This window comes from Triturus cristatus, chromosome 10 (genome assembly GCF_964204655.1).
Source record: "Triturus cristatus chromosome 10, aTriCri1.1, whole genome shotgun sequence".
NCBI lineage: Eukaryota > Metazoa > Chordata > Amphibia > Caudata > Salamandridae > Triturus > Triturus cristatus.
This window is the reverse complement of record NC_140593.1, coordinates 1036271942-1036292176: the sequence shown is the minus strand read 5'-3', so window position 1 is coordinate 1036292176 and position 20235 is coordinate 1036271942. Positions and strand designations below refer to the sequence as shown.

Sequence of the window (20235 nt, the reverse complement as noted above, 5' to 3'; positions counted from 1 at the left end):
GTGCACTCTAATATTAAATAATGTTGTCCTTAAAATCTCTTATAAACAGATGATTTTCACAATAAACAATAGACAAGTGTCGTCAGAAAAAGAAGACGTATACACTCAGTTATTTATTTGAAAAAATAAGTAACCTTTATTAAAACAGAAATAAATAGAAATGTAACTTTAATTGAACAGTATAATAAAAAAACGTGGGTTGGACTACAGTGGAAGCAGCGTGGGAAACCTGCAAGACAAAAATTAAACATAAGTATGTGTGCTATGTGGAAGAGGTAAAGAAAGGTAGTCTGAATGAAAGGACCATAGTGAGAATGGAAGGGAGGGGGAGTGGGTGGAAGGGGGAAGGGAGAGTCAAAAGAAGAGAGGGAGGAGGAGACAGAGCGGCGGCCTATTGCCCTTAGTGTTTACGCTCTATCACCCATTTGTCTAGGACGCTGGGGTCTGCGAGAAAAAGTGTGGTTCAGCAAGTCCTTAAAATTAAATACATGAGGCCAGAGATTATGGGACTTATTATGAAGGAAGGGTGATAACATTATCGCCGCTTTAGCGGCAGAAAACTGCCGCTAAAGCGGCGATAAGGGGTTGATAATATGCCCTTGTGAATTCCCTTAGAAGCCCAGGTCCTGGGCAGTTTCCTGTCGCTAAAGTGGTGATAATGTTATCGCCGTTGTTTGATAATATAGTCCTACATTATTAGCTACGGGAAAATTGCTTGCATGCACCTGTGCACCCAGGGTGCTGCACTCCAACCCCTTCCCCCGCACAATGCTCAATTGTTGGTCTTGCACACCGAGGCTTCACTGCTCACCTGCCACCACTGGTGTGTCCCACGACGTGTTGGTGCAAGCTCCTAGTCTGGGGTATGCTTGTACGATAGACGAGGTCTCCGGTCGGGGACGGTGTCTTGATACCACGATGGAAGGTGTCAGAATGCCAGGGTATCACCACCGGTTGAGCACCTGCTGCGTGCTTTTTCGTGCAACTAACTCAGTGTCTGAAAAGGGAGAAATAATATAATGGTGGAAATGTCTGGAGGTAAATGAAGGTTTATTTCAAGCTTGATAGAAAATAGGTGTTGAGTGCATCCTTCGTTTTTGAAGTACGATCTACCAACTGTTAGTGGTAATCGTGGTTCAAAGAAGAGTTGGAGTGCATGAGAATACACAAGGTTAAATAATAATATGTTATGCCAACGTTCACATACAAAGGAACAGAGCACATGCTAGAAGCATAATGTGCGTGTGTAATGCAGTGGTGGGAGCCTGTGTGCATGTACTCTTAGTAAGGAGCTCACTACAGTGTCCTAAATGCCAACGCCACGTGTCTGTAGGGCAGCGCTGCCCGCTGGTACAGGTATACAGTACAGTCCAGCAGGTCCTTAAAATTAGACCGATGTGACTGAATGAAGTCAGAGATCACATCATTACACACGGCAACATCGCTTTTCGCACATGCGCACTCAGGGTGATGCACCCCACTCCTCCCGCAGAACTGCCCTCAACAGGTGTCTGTGGGGCAGTACTGCCCATAGGTTCAGGCCTACCTTATGGTATAGCAGGTCTTTAAAATGATACAGAGATGTGACTGAATGAGGTCAAAGATCACATCATAACATCACTGATGACATCTCAAATGACATCACTGATGACATCACTCATGACATCATCCATGTGACAATCTGATGCACATACTGATGCTCTAATATAAACTTTGGTGCACCCATTCTAAAATGCTGACTACTATTTTTGAAACCATACACAGAAGAATGCCATATACTACATAGCACTCACTATTTCCTAGGTCTACACACACATCCAGTCACTTATACATGTAGTTACTTATCAATAGAGGACTATAATATGCACTCATACAGCTCATACAGCTATACATGCAGTCACACGCTGCCACTTAGAGTTACTCACACGCCTAGTCAGTAATGCAAAGAATGAATCACATACCCATTTAATCATGTATACAGTTATAAACACCAACTTCGTTATTTTTAGACATACCACATCACTTATTTATACAGATACTAACACATATTTACTGTTTTATACAATCACTGATAGAAGCAGACACTTATTTATACACCCACTCTTGAAATAACTTAGTCTCTTGTATACTCATTTATATACTCCAACACTCACATATAGTGGCTTAAAACATATATAGTTAGTCGAAGCTATACCACTGAGACATTTATTCATTCACCAACACACCCATAGACACACTAACTCACCCATACAGCCCTTTCCAGATGCACTTTTTAATCCCTACAACCCCTGAATCAGCCACTCAGACATCTATGCACAGACTCATACACCCACCCACACAGACACTCAGGGACCAATACAGATACTCAGACAACAAATCAATAACCTATATAGACACTCGTGTAGGTATTCAGCAACCCATGCAGTTGCTTACACACCAATGGAGAGACTAATACAGACTTTTACACAGTTTAGTCACTAGCCCATGAATTCCGTAAGACACGTTCAATCACTCACTTATACAGTCACACACATACTAAATAATTCCTTTAGGCACTTGTAAATGCATTCATTCTTCAATACACCTTGGCATATATATATAAAACATATTTACATTTTATAGAAACACACATTCACTGGATGATGTCATGAGTGATGTCATCAGTGATGTCATTTGAGATGTCATCAGTGATGTAATATGTGACATCAGCAGCAGTGCATTGCGGGTGCGCGAGTTATAGTTCGCTCAACTAACTATAACAGGCGAATTTCTCTGGTTTTATATGAGTCAAATGTTCAACTAACTATAATGTCCCTGAAACCAATGTTTTTTTTAGTGAATATGGATATATTCAGAATTGATCTGTTATACTATGTGGATACCCTATGTTATCAAGGTGAGTATATATGTTAAAAGAAATAATTTTCGCACAGAGCACCTTATGCATCTACGTCATCTACAATGATTGTGCAACTTTGGTATGAGAATGCTAGTGATTATATACCACACTGGAAAAATATTTTGCGTGCTTCTGTTTCATTCATTTAAGTTCAGGTTCAAAAGACTTTATTTGGTTTGTGGCAAACCATAAAAGCACAAATATAAAATACAAAACAGTTAAAACATAGAATAGAAAAAGTTTTCTTATGAAAACAGTATCAATCGTTCTTTACATCAGATGAAATGCCGCGCAATTCATGAGAATAGTGGATTATTGCAAGAGAAAGATACAATCAAACAGTATAATTCATTGTAAAAAGTTTTATCTTACAATATATTCAAATGGATTTCCATACAATCACAGAATAAATTAACTTAATTCTCAATAAAGTTAAAATCAAAGAACACAAATTACAATTTAGACCTCTCATTAGACCTCCTCTATTCCCCAGCTACTCTCCTGTGTTTAACCAAGGAGGCAATAAACCTATAAACAGTTTGACATACCTCATCTGTTTGGAACGACTGCAAATGCTCCAAAGCAGCTTTACATGTTAATGTTAATGTTAAAGGTACTTATAGAGCGCAAACAATCATCCCAGATAGGATATCACGGCGCTATTGTGGCAGTGAAGGAAGTGAAGGGTAAGTACAAGATGGAAAAATTTTAGTCAGGTTTAGGGAAGAGAAATGTTTTCAACTGCTTCCTGAAGAGCAGGTGGCTGTTTGTTAGTCTAAGATTCACAGGCAGCTCATTCCAACTGGTTGCCGCCAGGTGGGAAAAGGCTCGCCCGCCCATCTTTGTTGTTTTCACGCGTGTGGTTCTGGCTCTAGCTGTGGTTTGGGAGCGTAGATTCCTAGATGGAACATAGATTTTGACTTTGTTTTTTAGAATACCGGGGCCAGTATCATGTAGTGTTCTATCTGTTATGCACAGTAACTTAAAGATAGCTCTTTGTCTCATTGGCAGCCAGTGTAGTTCTCTCATACAGCTCTTGGTTGAGTCGTATTTTCTTTTGTTGCATATTGCCTTGGCTGCAGCATTTTGTACGACCTGTAGTTTGGAAAAGAGATTGTCAGCCATTCCTACGAACAGGGAGTTTCCTTAGTCCAGTCTACTCATAAGTAGGGACTGAACCAAGATCTTTCTACATGCAATGGGAATCCATGGAAAGACTCTTCTGAGCATTTTTAGTAAAGCAAAGCCTTTCCCACAGATTATTGATACGTGGGTTTTCATGCTTAGGGTGTTATCTAGTGACACCCCTAAATTCTTGGCCATCGATGTAGGGTTAGGGGGGGTGCCTAATGTTGCGGGCCACCAGCTGTTGTCCCATAGCTGTGAATGTCTGCCAAACAGCATTATTTCAGATTTGTCTGCATTTAATTTAAGACAGTGACTATGCATCCAAGTGGCTAATTCTGTAAGGCAATTGAGTAATCTATCCTTAGGGTCATCCTCCTCGTCCAGTGTGATCATCAATTGGGTGTCGTCTGCATAGGAACACATATCGACACCCCATTTTCGTCCTATTTTGGCCAGTGAGGAGACAAACACATTGAACAGAGTCGGGCTTAATGACGCCCCCTGTGGGACCCCATACTTGATGTTCTGGGGAGTGGATAAGAAGTCACCCATCTGCACACATTGTGTCCTGTCTTGCAGGAAAGACTGTAGCCACCCTAAGGCTTTTTCCTGGATTCCTTTCGCTGCAAGGATTTCCAGTAACCGATTGTGGGGTACAGTATCGAATGCCGCCGAGAGGTCTAGTAATATCAGGGCGACTGTTTTCCCTTGATCTACCTGGGTTCTGATGTTATCCATCACTGCTAGTAGAGTTGTCTCCGTACTGTTGTTAATCCGGAACCCTGTTTGAGATATATCCAGTAGATCATTGACTTCCAGGAAGTTAGACAACTGTCTGTTGACTAGTTTTTCCAACACCTTAGATAGGTAGGGTAACTGAGATATGAGCCGATAGTTTGCCGGGTTGTTAACATCAGTCCCCGCTTTTTTTAGTAGAGGGGTGATTATGGCGTTTTTCCAAATTTTAGGAAATTCAGCGGAGTTTAGAGAAGAGTTCAATGCTTTTGTAACGGCAGGACCTATTGTCGAAGTTAATTGTGAAAATATGTGATGTGGACATGGATCTGAGGAGGAGCCTGATTTTACTTCTAGCATAACTTTGCACACCTCCTCCTCTGAGAAGGGGCCGAACCTGAGGCAGTTAGCCTGGGTTGAAGATGGTACATAAGGTTCAGTATGTTTCAGATCGGTATTTGAAAAAGAGGCATAGATTGTGTCTATTTTCTCGCAGAAATATTTGTTTATTTTATTGCAATTTTCTTGCGAGGGAGTGAGATCACTTGAAAGACTCGTGGGGCTGCATAGTTCCCTGACTATTCTGAAAAGTTCTTTTGAAGTATTTCTATTTTCTGTTATTCTATTTGAGAAATAATCCTTCTTCGCTTTTCTAATGGCTTTATTATAAAGTGAAAGTTCTTTTTTGTAAGTGGCTCTAGCTTCATGAGTTTTATTGAGTCTCCATTTGTGTTCATAAAGTGTGCATTTCCTTTTCATTAACTTTAATTCAGATCCATACCATTTCTCTGATCTAGTGGATCTATTTTTGTGTTTAGAGTGTGAGACGGAACAGTGTTCCAATACACTGCTGATGTTGTTCTGGAGTAGTTGTATTTCATCATTCGTGCTAGTGGATATTGTGTTTGTGTGTGAGAATTGTTGCTGAAATTTTTCTACCGAAAATCTTTTCCAGCTCCTTGTTTTCACTGATGCCTGAGTTGATAATTTGAGGTGTCTGGAGAATAGGTTGATAGAAAACTCAATCGAAAAATGGTCTGTCCAAGTCATTGGATTCATTGCAGTGATGTCGATGGTACCTATATTAGAGAACATCAGATCCAGTGTGTGTCCTGCTATGTGTGTAGGCTGATCAATTCTCTGAGTCAGCTGTAGGATTTCCATAGCTTCTAGTAGCTGTTTAGTAAGGGCATTATTGTCGTTGTCATGGTGTATGTTGAAATCCCCTATCAACAGGATATTTTTGTTTTTGAGACAGACTGGCATGACTTGTGCAAGAAGCTGGACACAGAAATCCATCGTGCTGCCTGGGGGGTTGTATATTATCACTCCGCCAAATAGAATATTAGTGTTTATAGACACCTGATTCTGATATTTAAGTTCCTAAAGAGAGGTCTCAGTATCCGTATTCTCTGTTCTTTATGTAACTCACAAAAAACAGAACATTTGCAGTTGAGAGTGAGGCTCTAGTGAATTACAAGGGTACAATATCAAGTCTTTCACAGTATAAACATTGGAGGGATAGGACACCAGAAAATGGGCCAAGCAAAGCCTAAATCTTATCAAATAAAATCTCTGCTGGTGAGGAACCATCAGCAAGTAGGGCTCAATTCTAGTTGTTGTGCACAATACAAAAGATATAGCTCCCCAGTCCTTTTCCTCAATTCACCCTCCAATCTCTTTTTGGCAATAGACCTAAAGTTCTCTTTTAACCAATGATTTGGCCAGTTGGTATATACATGATGGATTTTCAAACAGTTCCAGCCTATTGAATGCTCGAAAATCGTCTTTAACGTACATGAGCCATTTAGTTTTATGAGCCCCTGTCAGATTTAGATAATCTGTGACAACAATTTGTGTCAATGCTGCTCCAGGTCTGGACCAGACTGACCACCACAGCATGGTAGGTGCCAGCCTTATTACATCTGCCAGATACTGTAGTCCTAGCTCCTTATGTGCTATTATAGAAGGAACACTGCAGGGAAGTGACAGAAGTATTGTATTGTATTGTATGAATACTTATATAGCGCACTGTGACCCTTCGGGTATCCAAGCGCTTTAGAGAAGTCTTTACAGAAATCTATTTTCATTAATTTGCAGTTGAGGACAGTCAGTGTGTCCCCAGACCCCAGCACCTTAGGTGGCACTCGGTATAGGCCTAGCGTTATATATTGTCTCCTGCATTCATTTAGTATGCTGTCATACCCATTGTGGAAATTGTGTCATGAGTATAATAGATCTTGTTTAAAGTGTTACCCACGGTGCCATTGTGTTTGTGCTCCTTCCTTTCTGTAGCCACTGTAAAATAGTTCTCATGCTTTACAATAGAAGCAGAAGGACATGCCCAAATAGCCAATAGACAAACTGTGAGGCTGCAGTGCCCCTGTAGGCTGAGCCAAGGTGCAATTAACAACGCCTCAAGCCAAAGGCTAAAAGTTCCAGAGCAAAAGAAATCACTGGCAGACCCATGGCCCAAGTGCCATTCACTTCAAACCTGAAACCAGATCACTGTAGGTAGGAGGCATATATAAACCTCTAAATCTTTCCACAGTTACAGGCTTCAAGAACGGCGGAATGGAATCTGGGGAGATCACTGGGTTGACTATAGACAGATTGGAGTCTAAGAGAAAAAGTGAACTTAAACCAATTGTTAGCAAGTGAAAAGAGACCATTGGTTTAGGAAAGGCAAGGCCAAAAAGTATTTAAATACTATATGAAGTTAGTGAAATTGGAATCAGTTGTTGAACTAAAGGCAGCATAGCTGTGGCTATGAAACTAGAAACATGAGATAAGTGAAGTTTATAGAGTGCAGACTAGTGTGTGAGTGCACAATAGGCTGAAAGAGAACTGGAATACAACAAGAAACTCGGCCACAGAGGGAATAGCATATGTTAGCCTAAAAGCAACTTTTATCATCATGACTTTAAGGTAGAAAACATAGAGAAAAAGGCAAATATTGCATTATTGAATTGTTGAGAGCTTCAAGAAAGGATTATTGTTAGAATGTGCTCATGAAAAGAAGGGCATTGATGAAGAATTTGTGATTTGGTTCATGGAATTGTTTACGTTAAGACCGGTTGCATGGACTAGGAGGCTAGGCTGAACCAGGGAGGCCTATCTCCTCCTCGTTGCATGTACTGGTTGGCTTATGCATAATATTTCAAAGTGCTAAACAATATTTCTTTTTTTTTTACACACAAACTGGGAACTTGGTGGCACGCATTAAAACATCAAAGTGACCAGACATTATAACCAACATCTACTCCGTCGGATTACATTTTAACTGCATTTCCTCTGTAAAAGATCAGGATTTATTTCACTTGACAAATGTTAATGCCATGCATCGCTAAAACCAGTTCCGTGAGTACATTGTATCTTGATAGTTCACCAAGACAGTCTATATACAGTGGGCACTTTATATATATGGAGCGCATCTATTTGGTAGCTCTTACTTCTAGGGGCTAGTTTTATTCACTGCTAGATACATTAATATTGCATTTTCTGCAACTATGGCACCTTAGCAGCAATAAGCTATCCATATGTGCCTGTTATGTATCACAAATAGGAGTCCACCTGCATTTGTGATGCATACCAAGCATCAAGTCCATGGTGCAAAAAAGCAATTTTAGGGAATGCACTATAGGATAAGAGCAGCTTCAACCACAATCCTGCTTCCCGTAAATGCTGCGGTGGTGGGTTAGGCCACAAGGGAACAATGGGCCCTGTGATCTGAAACTAAGCACATGAAACACACAAAAGGTGATGGGAGGAATGCTTGCAATAAGTCTAACCACTGGCAAAAGCTCGGTGTAGCACTCCAACCCATTGTTCTTTTGCGCACCATGCCACTTCGGTTCGGACCCAGCCATATGCAAATCAGTCTTGACCCTGTTCCTCATGGGATCGGTCCAGCCCGAACTGCCAAGCCAGGTCCTCCCTGAACTGGAACACTGGCATCCTGGGATCAAGCACCCCACCTTGCTGTTCCCCAGTGCCTCAATTAGAAATGACGGCACCAAAATATGTTGATCCAAAAGCTCAGCAGGGCAGACATGCTGTCTCTCTCCCCTGCTGTTCTCTGCACAACATAAGCTGCAATTCAAAATCAGGGCCTGGAGGTTATATCCACGTTGGGTTGTGATATACCTATATAGTTGTTTTGTGCCGTCGATCAGATCTGACACTCTTCTCTATTATTCTGCTTTGCCGTGCTTTGTCCTCCCTCTACAGTCTGCACAGGCATGTCAGACGTTTCACAGATACAGGGTCAACAAACTGAAGTGGGGCGATTCATACAATAAGGACCTGTTCAAAATTTAAAAACAATGTCCTGCACAGTAAGAGAAAAATCCTGAGATCCAGCATCTGGCACTGACTAGTGCTATTATATGTGTACGCCATCTTGTAATTAATAAATAGGACAGCTTAGCTTTAAAATCTATAAATATTGCGGCAGGGGCTATAAAAAAAAATGAGGCATAGGAGCTACTATGAATCCTCTACCCCCTAACGGCCTGCTACGGCATAACAGGAAGCTATGCGGCTCATACTGAAATCTCAGCTGCCAGTCTTGTTGACTTTACTGTGTTTCTTCTTAATTGCGACAGTGGTGTAACATTAGCCCCCACGGTTCCGGGGCCCTGAGCGCCAGGAGGCCTTCTTCGGCACTATGCGTGGGCGGCGGGCCCCTAGCCTAAGAGCTTCAGAATGGATCGGGGGGGGGGGGGTCCTCCATATACCTTGAAGGGGGGGCGATTTCAAGTTTCATTACGCAACTGACTTGCGCCTGTTATTACCAACCTGCGTCTGCATTTTTCTCTGGTCTCTGCAAATATTATCTAAATGGTGGTCCTTTTTAGGAGGTCAGTATTATACATTGAATGCATGAATTGTATTAAGTGTATTTTTATTTTTACCCTCTTCTATTTATGCTGCATGTATACTGAAGAGGCCACACCGTTGCGCAGTCAGGTGGGTAATGCATGCAATGGACGCAAGTGTCCTTCTCCTGGAGCCATCTGTGGTGGTGGTGGATATGTAGACATGTAGTTTTCTTTGATGCTAACTGTACAAACTGAGCAAAAGATCGCTGCTGAGCACATCCCTTTTTGGCTCTCATTAACAGTTGCCCATCAGTTCTGATGGACCATTGGAATTATGAGTTTTGTTTTTCATGGGGAGTTTCAAATGCTGTCCGGATGATATATGGGATTGGATATACTCAGAGTAGATGCCACTAAATGTGACTTAGACAGAGAGCCAGAACAGGGGGCCTTGTAGAATGTTGGACCATTAATGATTCCCTTCCATTTTGTCCTGGTCATGTGCATTTACAGTCTCCCTGAAGCCTGTCCTGAAAATGCCTAATCTTTGTTGCGTATTAGATAAAAAACTTAGGTCTGTTTCTATATCATAATAGAAATTTCCACAGCATGGACCTAACTGCATGACTTTGAATGCAGCCAGAAATAGATAACAGTGTTGCTAAGAACTTTAAAGGTCCAGAGTGAGCTGGTAAATAGGAGAGTGGTAGGGATGAGGTTGAAGATCATCAATTAGTCATTAATTAGAATTGGAATAAGAGGCTCATCTGAACCTTGTTGAAGGATAGTCAAGTCCATTATGGATTTTTGTTGGTATTGTGTTCTGAATTTACAGAGTAAAGTTGGAGAAGGCCTAGTTAATGGATTTAACACTCTTTATCAGTTGAGTTTGTCAGTAGAATTTGATTTATTAATTGAAAGACTTATAAAGCTCAAACACCAACCACAAGCATTCGAGAATGCCCATTGTTGGTGATTATTAGAGATGCAGGACTAGGCAATGAGAATCATTTTTCTCTAAACTGACTGGCTCCTTTAATGAGAAGTAGAAACAGACCTAAGAGAGCAGAACATAAAAACAAAACCAGCTTAGAAAGACGACTGATTATAGAAGAGCCTAGTTTTAAGAAGCGTCTTAAATTTGAATATTCAGCAAAAGTGAAGAGATGAGTGGAAGGGTGCAGAGGGAATGATGAATGGCTGGGATGATGCGTAGTTGGATGGATAGATGGATGGAAAAAAGGAAGGAAAATAAGATGGATTAAGACAGAAAGAAGTATGGACCAAAGGAAGAACAACAGACTGACAGTTTTTCAGAATTTCAGAATACTGTCAGGAGAGCAATTTCCTGAATGAGTGCTGGACTCATTTACCTCACTCCTTCTGTCCGAACTGTTCAGGACATGGTTCAAAGTGGGGGATGTCTGTTTATTCTGGCTACTCCCTTGCCTGGACCAATGCTGTACACCTCAGGTTGCAGACACGAGGACGCTCCGGATAGATGGTGGAGGTTATGTCACTCCTCACTCAAGATCCCAAGTGGGATTTTAACACTGTAACTGAGAACTCTAGTTGCCCTGTGTACTATTTTGTTTTGCTGCATGCCTAAAGGACCTTCTTTAACTAAAATATAAGCACTGGCCGGGACAACACATTATTGTGTCTGTTGGGTTACTGTTGAGTTCTGAGCTCTTAACCCACCACTCCCCCGCATACCACACTATCTCCCTGAGAGTCCTTTGTCTCTTTGCCCCCTCACTATCCTGAAGTTCAAATGCAGAAAGGGTGCCCTTGGCCCAGTTTTCATAGCCAATGTAGTGCGGAACCCGGGACACCAGTGGCGAACGACCTCATCCACCATGTTTGGGGCCCAGTAGCCTGTATCTGCTCTATGACCACCCGAATGGGGTCGGACAATGAACATAAGGCCCAAATCTCACTACACTGGTTATGGATAACATGCCAAATTAAATTTAAGGTGCTGTTGACAAATCGTAAGGTCCTACACACAGCAGTTACTCATCAGCTAGTAGCCTTGAAGATACACAGTCCAACAAAACCGTAATACCAGGTATTCATAAGTGTGTTTTGTGACTTGGTTGAGGAAAGCAGATTTTCTTTAATCATGTTCCTCTTTCTAGGTTTGGTGACCTCAGGTTTGTTCGAACGAAAGATATGCTCTCGGGCAATCTGCCCCTCCTTCCAAGAGAATACGAAGAATTAGTTAAAAGACATTGTATGGAAGCCCATGACATTCTGCAGAACAAGTTAGTGCATTTTAAGATATTATTTTTATTATGTTATGACATTTTTAAGAATGAGAACTTTTACTCTAAAATGTTGACCATGAAGATTTTGGTGATATATGGGGGTCTTTTATCATACCAAAGTGATATTTTCACAATTGATCTCGACACAGCTCTGATAATAGGGTAATAGTTACTTAATATACTGTTTTCGTTATGTTGTTAAAATGTTTTTTGCATACATTCTGGCAACATAATGTTGTCTTTGTTTACATAATTTGTCTTGCCATTTCACCTGATGTGTTAGAGGGCCTTTAACAGAATGGCTGACCTGTAGTTCTGTTGAAGGATTGAGTGAGAGTATTGCACCCTTTTTTCTGCAAACCTGCAACATACTTTGGGAGCAACATGTCCACCTTTGCAGGCGATGAGCATCTGTCTTGTTTCTGCCCTAAAAGCACAGCTCTTACACTGCATCTGCAAGCGTCCCTGTGGCAGGCGTAGAAAGGGCAAACTCAGCATATCCGAAGATGGCCCCTTTCAGGCCGTCCTGGTGAAATGTGCCCCCTCCATCCACGTGGGTGGAGGGCCGGCAGCCCTCTGGCAACAGCAGGCCTCTGTCCCTTCCCAAGCGTGGGCGCAGGTCGCTACATGAGTGAACGAGAAAAGGTAACAACTCTTTCTTAAATATGTTTCGGGAGAACATGCGAGGTTCGTCCGTGTTCTATGGTGCACACATTCTCTTTTAAAGTGGGAGCTGCGCATTGTGTGGCCTTGTTGTGCATATCTGTGCATCAACAATCTGTCCTGTGACCTTAGGCGATTGGCTCCCCGCTGCCTTTATAATGAACTGTGCTGACGTGTGATAGGAGAACTGGTAATATGATGATAAGGCGGATTGGAGATGTTTCAGAGTTCGGTTTTTTGGTTAACAGATCGAAGCACCCAGAAGGCTTGCGTGCTGGTGCAGAAGCTCTGATCCCAAAGGCATGCCAGGAAACCGCATCCCTGAAACCGACTACAGTGATATTAAATAGCCGGATTAATGATATAACAAGTTAATAAACATCTGTCTCAGGTATTATACTCATCTGTCTGGTACATAGGACCATGTATGGAAACGGGCCGAGCTACCTTGACAAACAACTCAACTGGTACTTACCTAATAGGACTCTTATGTCAGGAACTAAACATCTTCCTACTCCACTCAGGGTTCGCACCGCCAGGAACGGCGGTAGATCCTTTTCTCATCTAGCTCCTGCCTTTTGGAATGAACTTTCTTTGCAGCTTCGTACGGTCATTGATCACAAACAGTTTTGAAAGAGGCTTAAAACCTGGCTCTTTTGACTGCTCTCCTCCTCCTGTCGGTCGTTTATTTTTACCCTCTCTGGGTTTCGCTAGCGCTTTGAGACCCTTCCGGGTGATATGTGCGCTTAATGAAATCTCATGACTTATGACTTATAAACAAAGTAGGGTGACGCTACCATATGCCAGGAGTGCATTCATGGTATCCCAGTAGAGCAGACTTAATCTACCCAGGGACAGTTATCGTATGCCAAAATACAACCTCATACGCCCGATAATAGCCTTGATTGCGAAACAGGAGCCTCATATGCCAAGAGACATCCATCAAATACCCAGGTGCAGCCACAAATGCCTGGACATGGCTTCAAACACAAAGACACCGCTTCGTATCCCAAAGCATGGGCACAAATGTATGGCCACCACCTCAGGCGCTCACACAACAACCATTATACAGCCTGCCCAGCCTCACGTGCCTAAAAACAAAGTTACGTGCCCAGTGCCCATGCAAAGTCAATGATCTAATGACCAATCAGAGCATCTGGGTGTCATTTTCCCAAGCACAGGCTGAATTGTCTGAATACATCCTTAAATACCCAAGCATAAAGTCAAGTGTCACCACAGCATCAAGTGACAAGATATAGCCCCATATACCCAGGTACAGCTGCAAATAACGAGCTACATCCTTCAGTGCCCAGGCATAGCTTCATATGCGCATGTTTAGACTCTATTGCCTGTGCTCAGGCAGGGGAAGGAGATTAACAAGGCCGGCTTCCTGGGGTGCAGTCACCCCTTTTCCACACCGTTGTGCCTTTGCTGTCTGAGCCAGGTAACAAGACAGATTACAAGCCGCAAAGTGGCTCAACTTTTGATGGAGTTGAGTGGCAAGTGAGTTTGTGATCCTAGCAGACTGGAGGGCAAACCAAAGGGCGTTCCCTTCCCTCATCTTGCATTTTCGTTCCTGCTCTAAGGCGGGATATGTTGTGGCTGGGCAGGAGAGTTCCTGCTCCCATCCCTTTTTAGGTACCTCAGCAGCAAATAGGAGGTTGTTGATTGGCCTAAGAAGGAACAGGAGCTGCAGAAAGTGATCCTAACTCTTTGAGATATTGAACTTTCAACCTTCAAAATATTTCCAAAGCACAAGAAAGCCTGTAAGGGGGAGCAGTCTTTATAAATCCTTCAAGTTTAATTTCAGTTCTTCGGAGTCTTCCAGGAACAGATGGAAGGAAGCAAGGGTAGAAGGCTGGGTCCATGAGTGTATTTTTGAGTTATCAGGTTAAAGCCCCCCGGTGTCCCACCGTAGTACCCCTGTTTATCCGAATACCCCCTCTTTTAGTCTCTCACTCCCAAAGGCTGCAGATGTCTATTAGATTTCGGGATCAAGAAGCGTCAGTCAAAACCCCATCTTCTCTACTTGAATAATGTGATCCTGTTCCTGTTACAGAGCCCTGGGCCTCGGTTTGCGGATCTAATTGCAGTTACCTGCCGACATTTCGTTTCTCAGTGCGGCGTTCAGAGGTAAAGGCATGCGCTCCATTTCTTCCTTTTGGAGAGAAGGAAGAGAGGCTCGCTGACTTCAGGGCGCTTGTGGGAAGCTCTTCAGGAAACAATCATTACCCCGTGATCAGGTGTATGACGGAGGTATGAATACCTCCGGTTCGGAAATGAGGTATAACATGAAAAAAGTGCCTTTTTTCGATGATTTGACTGCGATGAGCAGGTTTGACCTGCAGAATTCAGGGGAAAACAGCAAACTTCTTTGAGACTGTAACCCTCAGCTCCTAGTCGGGGCCTAAAACGAGGGGCACTTGAGAGCTATGAAACATGTCAAATTGGAGTGCATTAGTATGGGAAAATAAGGGATTTTCCCGGAGACATTTTTCAAAACTGGAACAAAGTTTCAATTCTAAATCATGTTTCTCCGCATTCAATAATTGGTAATTGAGCTGAATGAAATAAATAATTTGATAGTGGAGTTGTGGGTATGTAAGACGCGCAGGAGGCACTCGTCATTCAGCTGCTAAGTAAGACCTTTTGCAGCTTATGAGATCTGCAGCTTTAAATATCAGTGAGTGCCATAATGAGGAAGGCTCTGTCCCCTTCTCCAAAGCGGGTTCCCCCCTTTCTCCTAAGCAGACTAGAATTTGTACACAACCACTCACTGGCTGCCTCATGCACATTGCACACACATGCCAGTGTTAACGTCATTTTCAACACCAACATTTTTCCAGAGTTATGATTACAGTATCAAAACCACCCAAACACGTAGGCATCACCACGCGCCACTCATAATCTCTGATAGGCAGGGTACGAGCCGAGGGTACACGCGGGTAGACGCAGTGGCGGCTCCTCCACTATGGCGGCGGAGCGTTGCCCCCCTGCCAGTAGCCAAAAGAACAAAAATGAAACGATAATAAACCGGTGTTTATTGGCGTTATATTTTTCTCCGTAGCATCGCCTAGGGGGTGGGGCCACGGCGATGGCAGGCAGAGGGGGAGTTGTAGGTGCACTGGTTGTCAGTGCGCATGTCGCTCTGGCCGGCCGTCTCGGGCTGGCCAAACTCTCATGCGCACTGAAGCTCTCTCCAGCCGCGCTGCATTGCTGGGGCTGGGGAGACCCGCAGGCGCAGTCTCCCAGTCTCCTTGGATAGTGCAGATCATCAGCGCTCAGGCCAATCCTGATGCTGCTTTCATGCAGCGTCGGGATTGGCCCAGAGGATTCTGGGAGCCTGTGCCTGCAGTGCATGGTGACGGAGCCAGAGAGGCGCGTCAGAGCATTGAACAGGTAAGTTATTTTATTTTTTCCTGTTTGTCCCGGTCCCCCCTTCCTCCTCTGCCCGCCACTTTGCCAAGAAGTCGGCCACTACTTGGCAGACGGCGTCTATCACTCTTTTTACAGGGTGGACGCCCTCTACCCTGCCAAAAGTTTGGGCCCCACAGAAATATGCTGAATTCGTCCTGGTGTAATGTTCTGACACCGGGACACTTTCAGCAGCGCCTGCACATTGTCTGCATTCGTTCCGAGCAGCAAGGTACAGGCGGGGAGGGGGCTTATCAGAGTTAAGGGGCCATTAGGTATCTTTTTGTTGCAGTATCCTGGCTGGAAGCTATTGGGAGCCTCACACCTAGGTGCAATGGAGGGGAAACAAAGGCTCACATCTTATCACTTCACAGGTACTTAAGAGAGAAATGCTTTTCACTTTGTTCAGTCCCTGTAGTGCTAGGCGATAGGTATGCATTACGAGTAATCCTGGAAAATGGTGGGCACCTTCAGTTTCTCCTGAAGATTCCGGCTGCTCAAAGAAACCAAAATCTGAAGGGGGTGGGAGTGTATTTTGTTAGAATGAGGAATAACCCAGGGAATGAGAAGTGTTTAGAATTGATTTCCCTGGTTATTTTCCATTCCTAAATGGACCCTGGCGGTCCAACTTGAAATTGCCCATTTATCCAGCTCCCATGGATATAGTGGAAGCCAGCATGGGTATTTGCAAAGGCTGGAATTACCCTACCCATTAATGGGGATCTTGTTGAGGACCCCAAGAATTCTGAGATCAGTTACACATGCTACTCGCACTCCATCTAATCCACCTAAATACCGTGGCGCGCATCGCAAAGCTCTCCAGTCCCAACCTGGCCAATGCAAAAATTACTATTGTTCATTGCAAACTTCAACACACGCCCTCCTTACCGTAGATCCCACCAGGTAAAAGAGTCTGATGACTTTTCCTTAGTTTGCTTTTCATTAGAGGAGGGAATATTCCAAAATATGATTTCGTAGATTTAGTCCATGACTTCCTGCCCGCCTATTTCGAAACCTATGCACTAGCGATGTGGGCCTTTGTAGACCACACTGAACGGACATCTCTTCTAAGCTGTGGAATTTCTTGTGGTTAGGAAATTCAATGCACCCTTTAGGCTTGGATCCTGGCTCTGCATCTGCTTTCGTAACCTCAAAGTGTTTCCAGGACAGAATGCAATACTAGTTACCTTCCTTGCTCTCCTACTTCACAACATCAACTCAGCCATCCCCACCACCGATTAAACAACTGAATATCGCGGATAAGAATATCCCGGTACAAGAATATCGTGGACAAAGTTTAAAAAAACAGAATATTGAAAAGTAAGTGTATATAGAGATGTATAAATTTACTATTCCTAACTGCACATCATGCATACCTTGACAATATACATAGTCAAGTCGATGTAGCTGTAGAAAATCTATGCGTAGTTACCTTTCGATATTTTGTCCTCGATATTCTTATACCTCGATATCCCCTCTTCGACCACCCATCTTTCCTTGCAAAGACACGTTAGAGAGTCCTTGTAAAATGTGAAACCCAGGCTTCTGTTATGAGTAGGTTAATGTTTGATGTGCTGAACAGCAGGACTCAAGTCAATCTGTGAAATGAAAGAAAGACTTAAACCACCAGGCTCACCATGAAGACATCTTCTGAAGAATTATTTAGCACAAATTAAACATTGTCTGTGATCACTCCTTTAAAATCCTATTAATCATTTATTGAGTGTTCACCTCGTGCTGAAATACACAACTTTTGATATGTAAGTATCTGCTTTGGACCAAATAGCTAATATTTATTAAGTTAATTTAGCTTTTAGCTATTTAAATATCTTTACTGTAGCATCATGGCAGCTAGGCACAGGAGTGTCTGTCGCAATATTGTCTACAGGTATAAATAACTGGGAAATATATAGACCTTTCTTTCCTTGTTTTGCTTTTCAGATGGATTCCAATGTGTGCATCGCTCTTTATCGCGAATAAGGAAAACTGGATTCATTTTGTACCACAAAATAATGACTCTTTTCAGCAAATTCAAGAGTTTTTTGCGTGCGTTGCATCATTCATGTCTCTACAGCTACGTGGAATGGTCACAAACTCGCTGCAGGACATCCTTTCATTCTTTGCTATTCATAAGGTACAGTACTGGGAGGCAAGCCCGCATTTACTCTCTGTATATGTACTTTTATGTTATGTATTGGGAATATTTTGGCTCCTATAAAAAGTAAGATTTATTTATTCCTAAAACAGCGCTTGCAGCATATGGTGGACACGGTGATTAGAAAAACACCTTCCTTTTCTATTCCTTTAAATAGTGGCATGCTTAAATACCTGAAAGGTTCTTATTCGCACCGAAGTTATACAAATAGAAACAATATCTAGTTAATATAGCGCCTTATCCTCCCCCACTGCCTCTATGCACAAAGGAATAAGAATATGTGTTTGTCACTGAACTCCGTTAGCTGCAGAAATAATATCTAGTTAATATAGCGCCTTATCCTCCCCCACTGCCTCTATGCACAAAGGAATAAGAATATGTGTTTGTCACTTAACTCCGTTAGCTGCAGAAATAATATCTAGTTAATATAGCGCCTTATCCTCCCCCACTGCCTCTATGCACAAAGGAATAAGAATATGTGTTTGCCACGGAACCCTGTTAACTGCAGAAAAGTTAATATAGCGCCTTATCCTCCCCCACTGCCTCTATGCACAAAGGAATTAGAATATGTGTTTTCCACTGAACCCCGTTAGCTGCTGAATAGTTAATATAGCGCCTTATCCTCGCCCACTGCCTCTATGCACAAAGGAATAAGAATATGTGCTTGCCACTGAACCCTGTTAACTGCAGAAAAGTTAATATAGCTCCTTATCCTGCCCCACTGCCTCTATGCACAAAGGAATTAGAATATGTGCTTGCCACTGAACCCCGTTAGCTGCTGAATAGTTAATATACCGCCTTATCCTCGCCCACTGCCTCTATGCACTAAGGAATAAGAATATGTGCTTGCTACTGAACCCCTTTAGCTGCAGAATAGTTAATATAGTGCCTTATCCTCGCCCACCGCCTCTAAACACAAAGGAATAAGAAAATGTGTTTGCCACTGAACCCCGTTAGCTGCTCTTTGCAGGTCGACACTGATGGGGGCGGTGCATTGATCACTGTCTCCTAGATACAAACCTCACCTTCACTCATGTAATCACCTGTCAGACTAACAATAATGCAAACTGTGTCCCCTTCGCCCCTTGTAATACAGCTGTAATTGGTCCCCTTACAAGTCCACATTACATTTATAAATTGCTAGTCAGTCACGTGAACACAAATAAGCATTGGCAAACCAATAGGACTGTGTTTTTTTTAAAATGAAAGTGCAGTAGCTGTCGATTTTGTATGTGTGGGTTTGTAGATTTGTAAAAGGGCGAATGTGGGAATGATTCAATGGGTGGGTGAATGGAAGGATGAACTAGCACATGTATGTATACACGGATGAGTAAGTGCTTAATTGAGTTAATGGAAAAGTGGATGAGTGAATGAATGTTTGGGCGAATGAGTGCATGGAGGGTTGAATAGGTGAGGAGATACCTGGTTGGATGGATGAATATGTGGCTGTGTGCATAATTGGTTGAAAGAGTGATGAATGAGTGAGGAGTGCATGGATGAATGGGGAAGATGATGAGTGACTGGACGGATGGCCGAGGCCAAGAAGCTGGACATTCCCCCACACAGTGAGTCATTCTCATATTCAGCCTTTCACAAAGCCACAGACAGACTTTCCAAACATACAAGCTGCGCTTTCAGAGATGAAAAGCCAAACTTGTGGTATTTGGCATTGCTTGTATAACATGTGATAAACCGATAGACATATTATGTCTTTTTTTTAAAAAGTTTAATTTTAATTTAATATTCTGCTGACCAAAATCACAACCTATGTGAGGTACAGGTTACTTTTCAACAGGGCTCTCAAGCTGCTCAGTTTCATGTGTGAGAAGCTCATTGAGTCCTGGTTTTTTTTGGATTCTGGGATTTGTAGTCCTGTTTCTCACATTAGAAGATCATTACTACCAGTCCCAGAAGGGAAAGAGAACTCCTGGATCTTGGATACTTGAGAGCTCTGGTTAATTTGCACCTGTGTGGAGTATAAGTGATTGTGAGAGTTTTCAACTACCCATACTCATCAAAAGGTAGACTTAAAAAAAATGATGTAACTCAAGCACAACCTGGTGGCATAGAAAGCGCCTTATGTAGAATAATACGAAATGTTATCTGCAGCCGACTTATTTGAAAATCTACGTTTCTTCTACAGATATG

At 42.7% G+C, this 20235-nt stretch overlaps 1 protein-coding gene across 1 annotated transcript in view; it reads left to right on the top strand.

Annotated features, from left to right (window-relative positions):
• Positions 1-20235, top strand: part of DNAH3 (dynein axonemal heavy chain 3) — a 694204-nt gene that overhangs the window by 123356 nt on the left and 550613 nt on the right. The window contains exons 8-9 of the mRNA XM_085629109.1: positions 11727-11852; positions 17874-18066. Of these exons, the coding sequence (XP_085485235.1) occupies positions 11727-11852; positions 17874-18066 (319 nt within the window). The remainder of the gene's footprint in view (positions 1-11726; positions 11853-17873; positions 18067-20235) is intronic.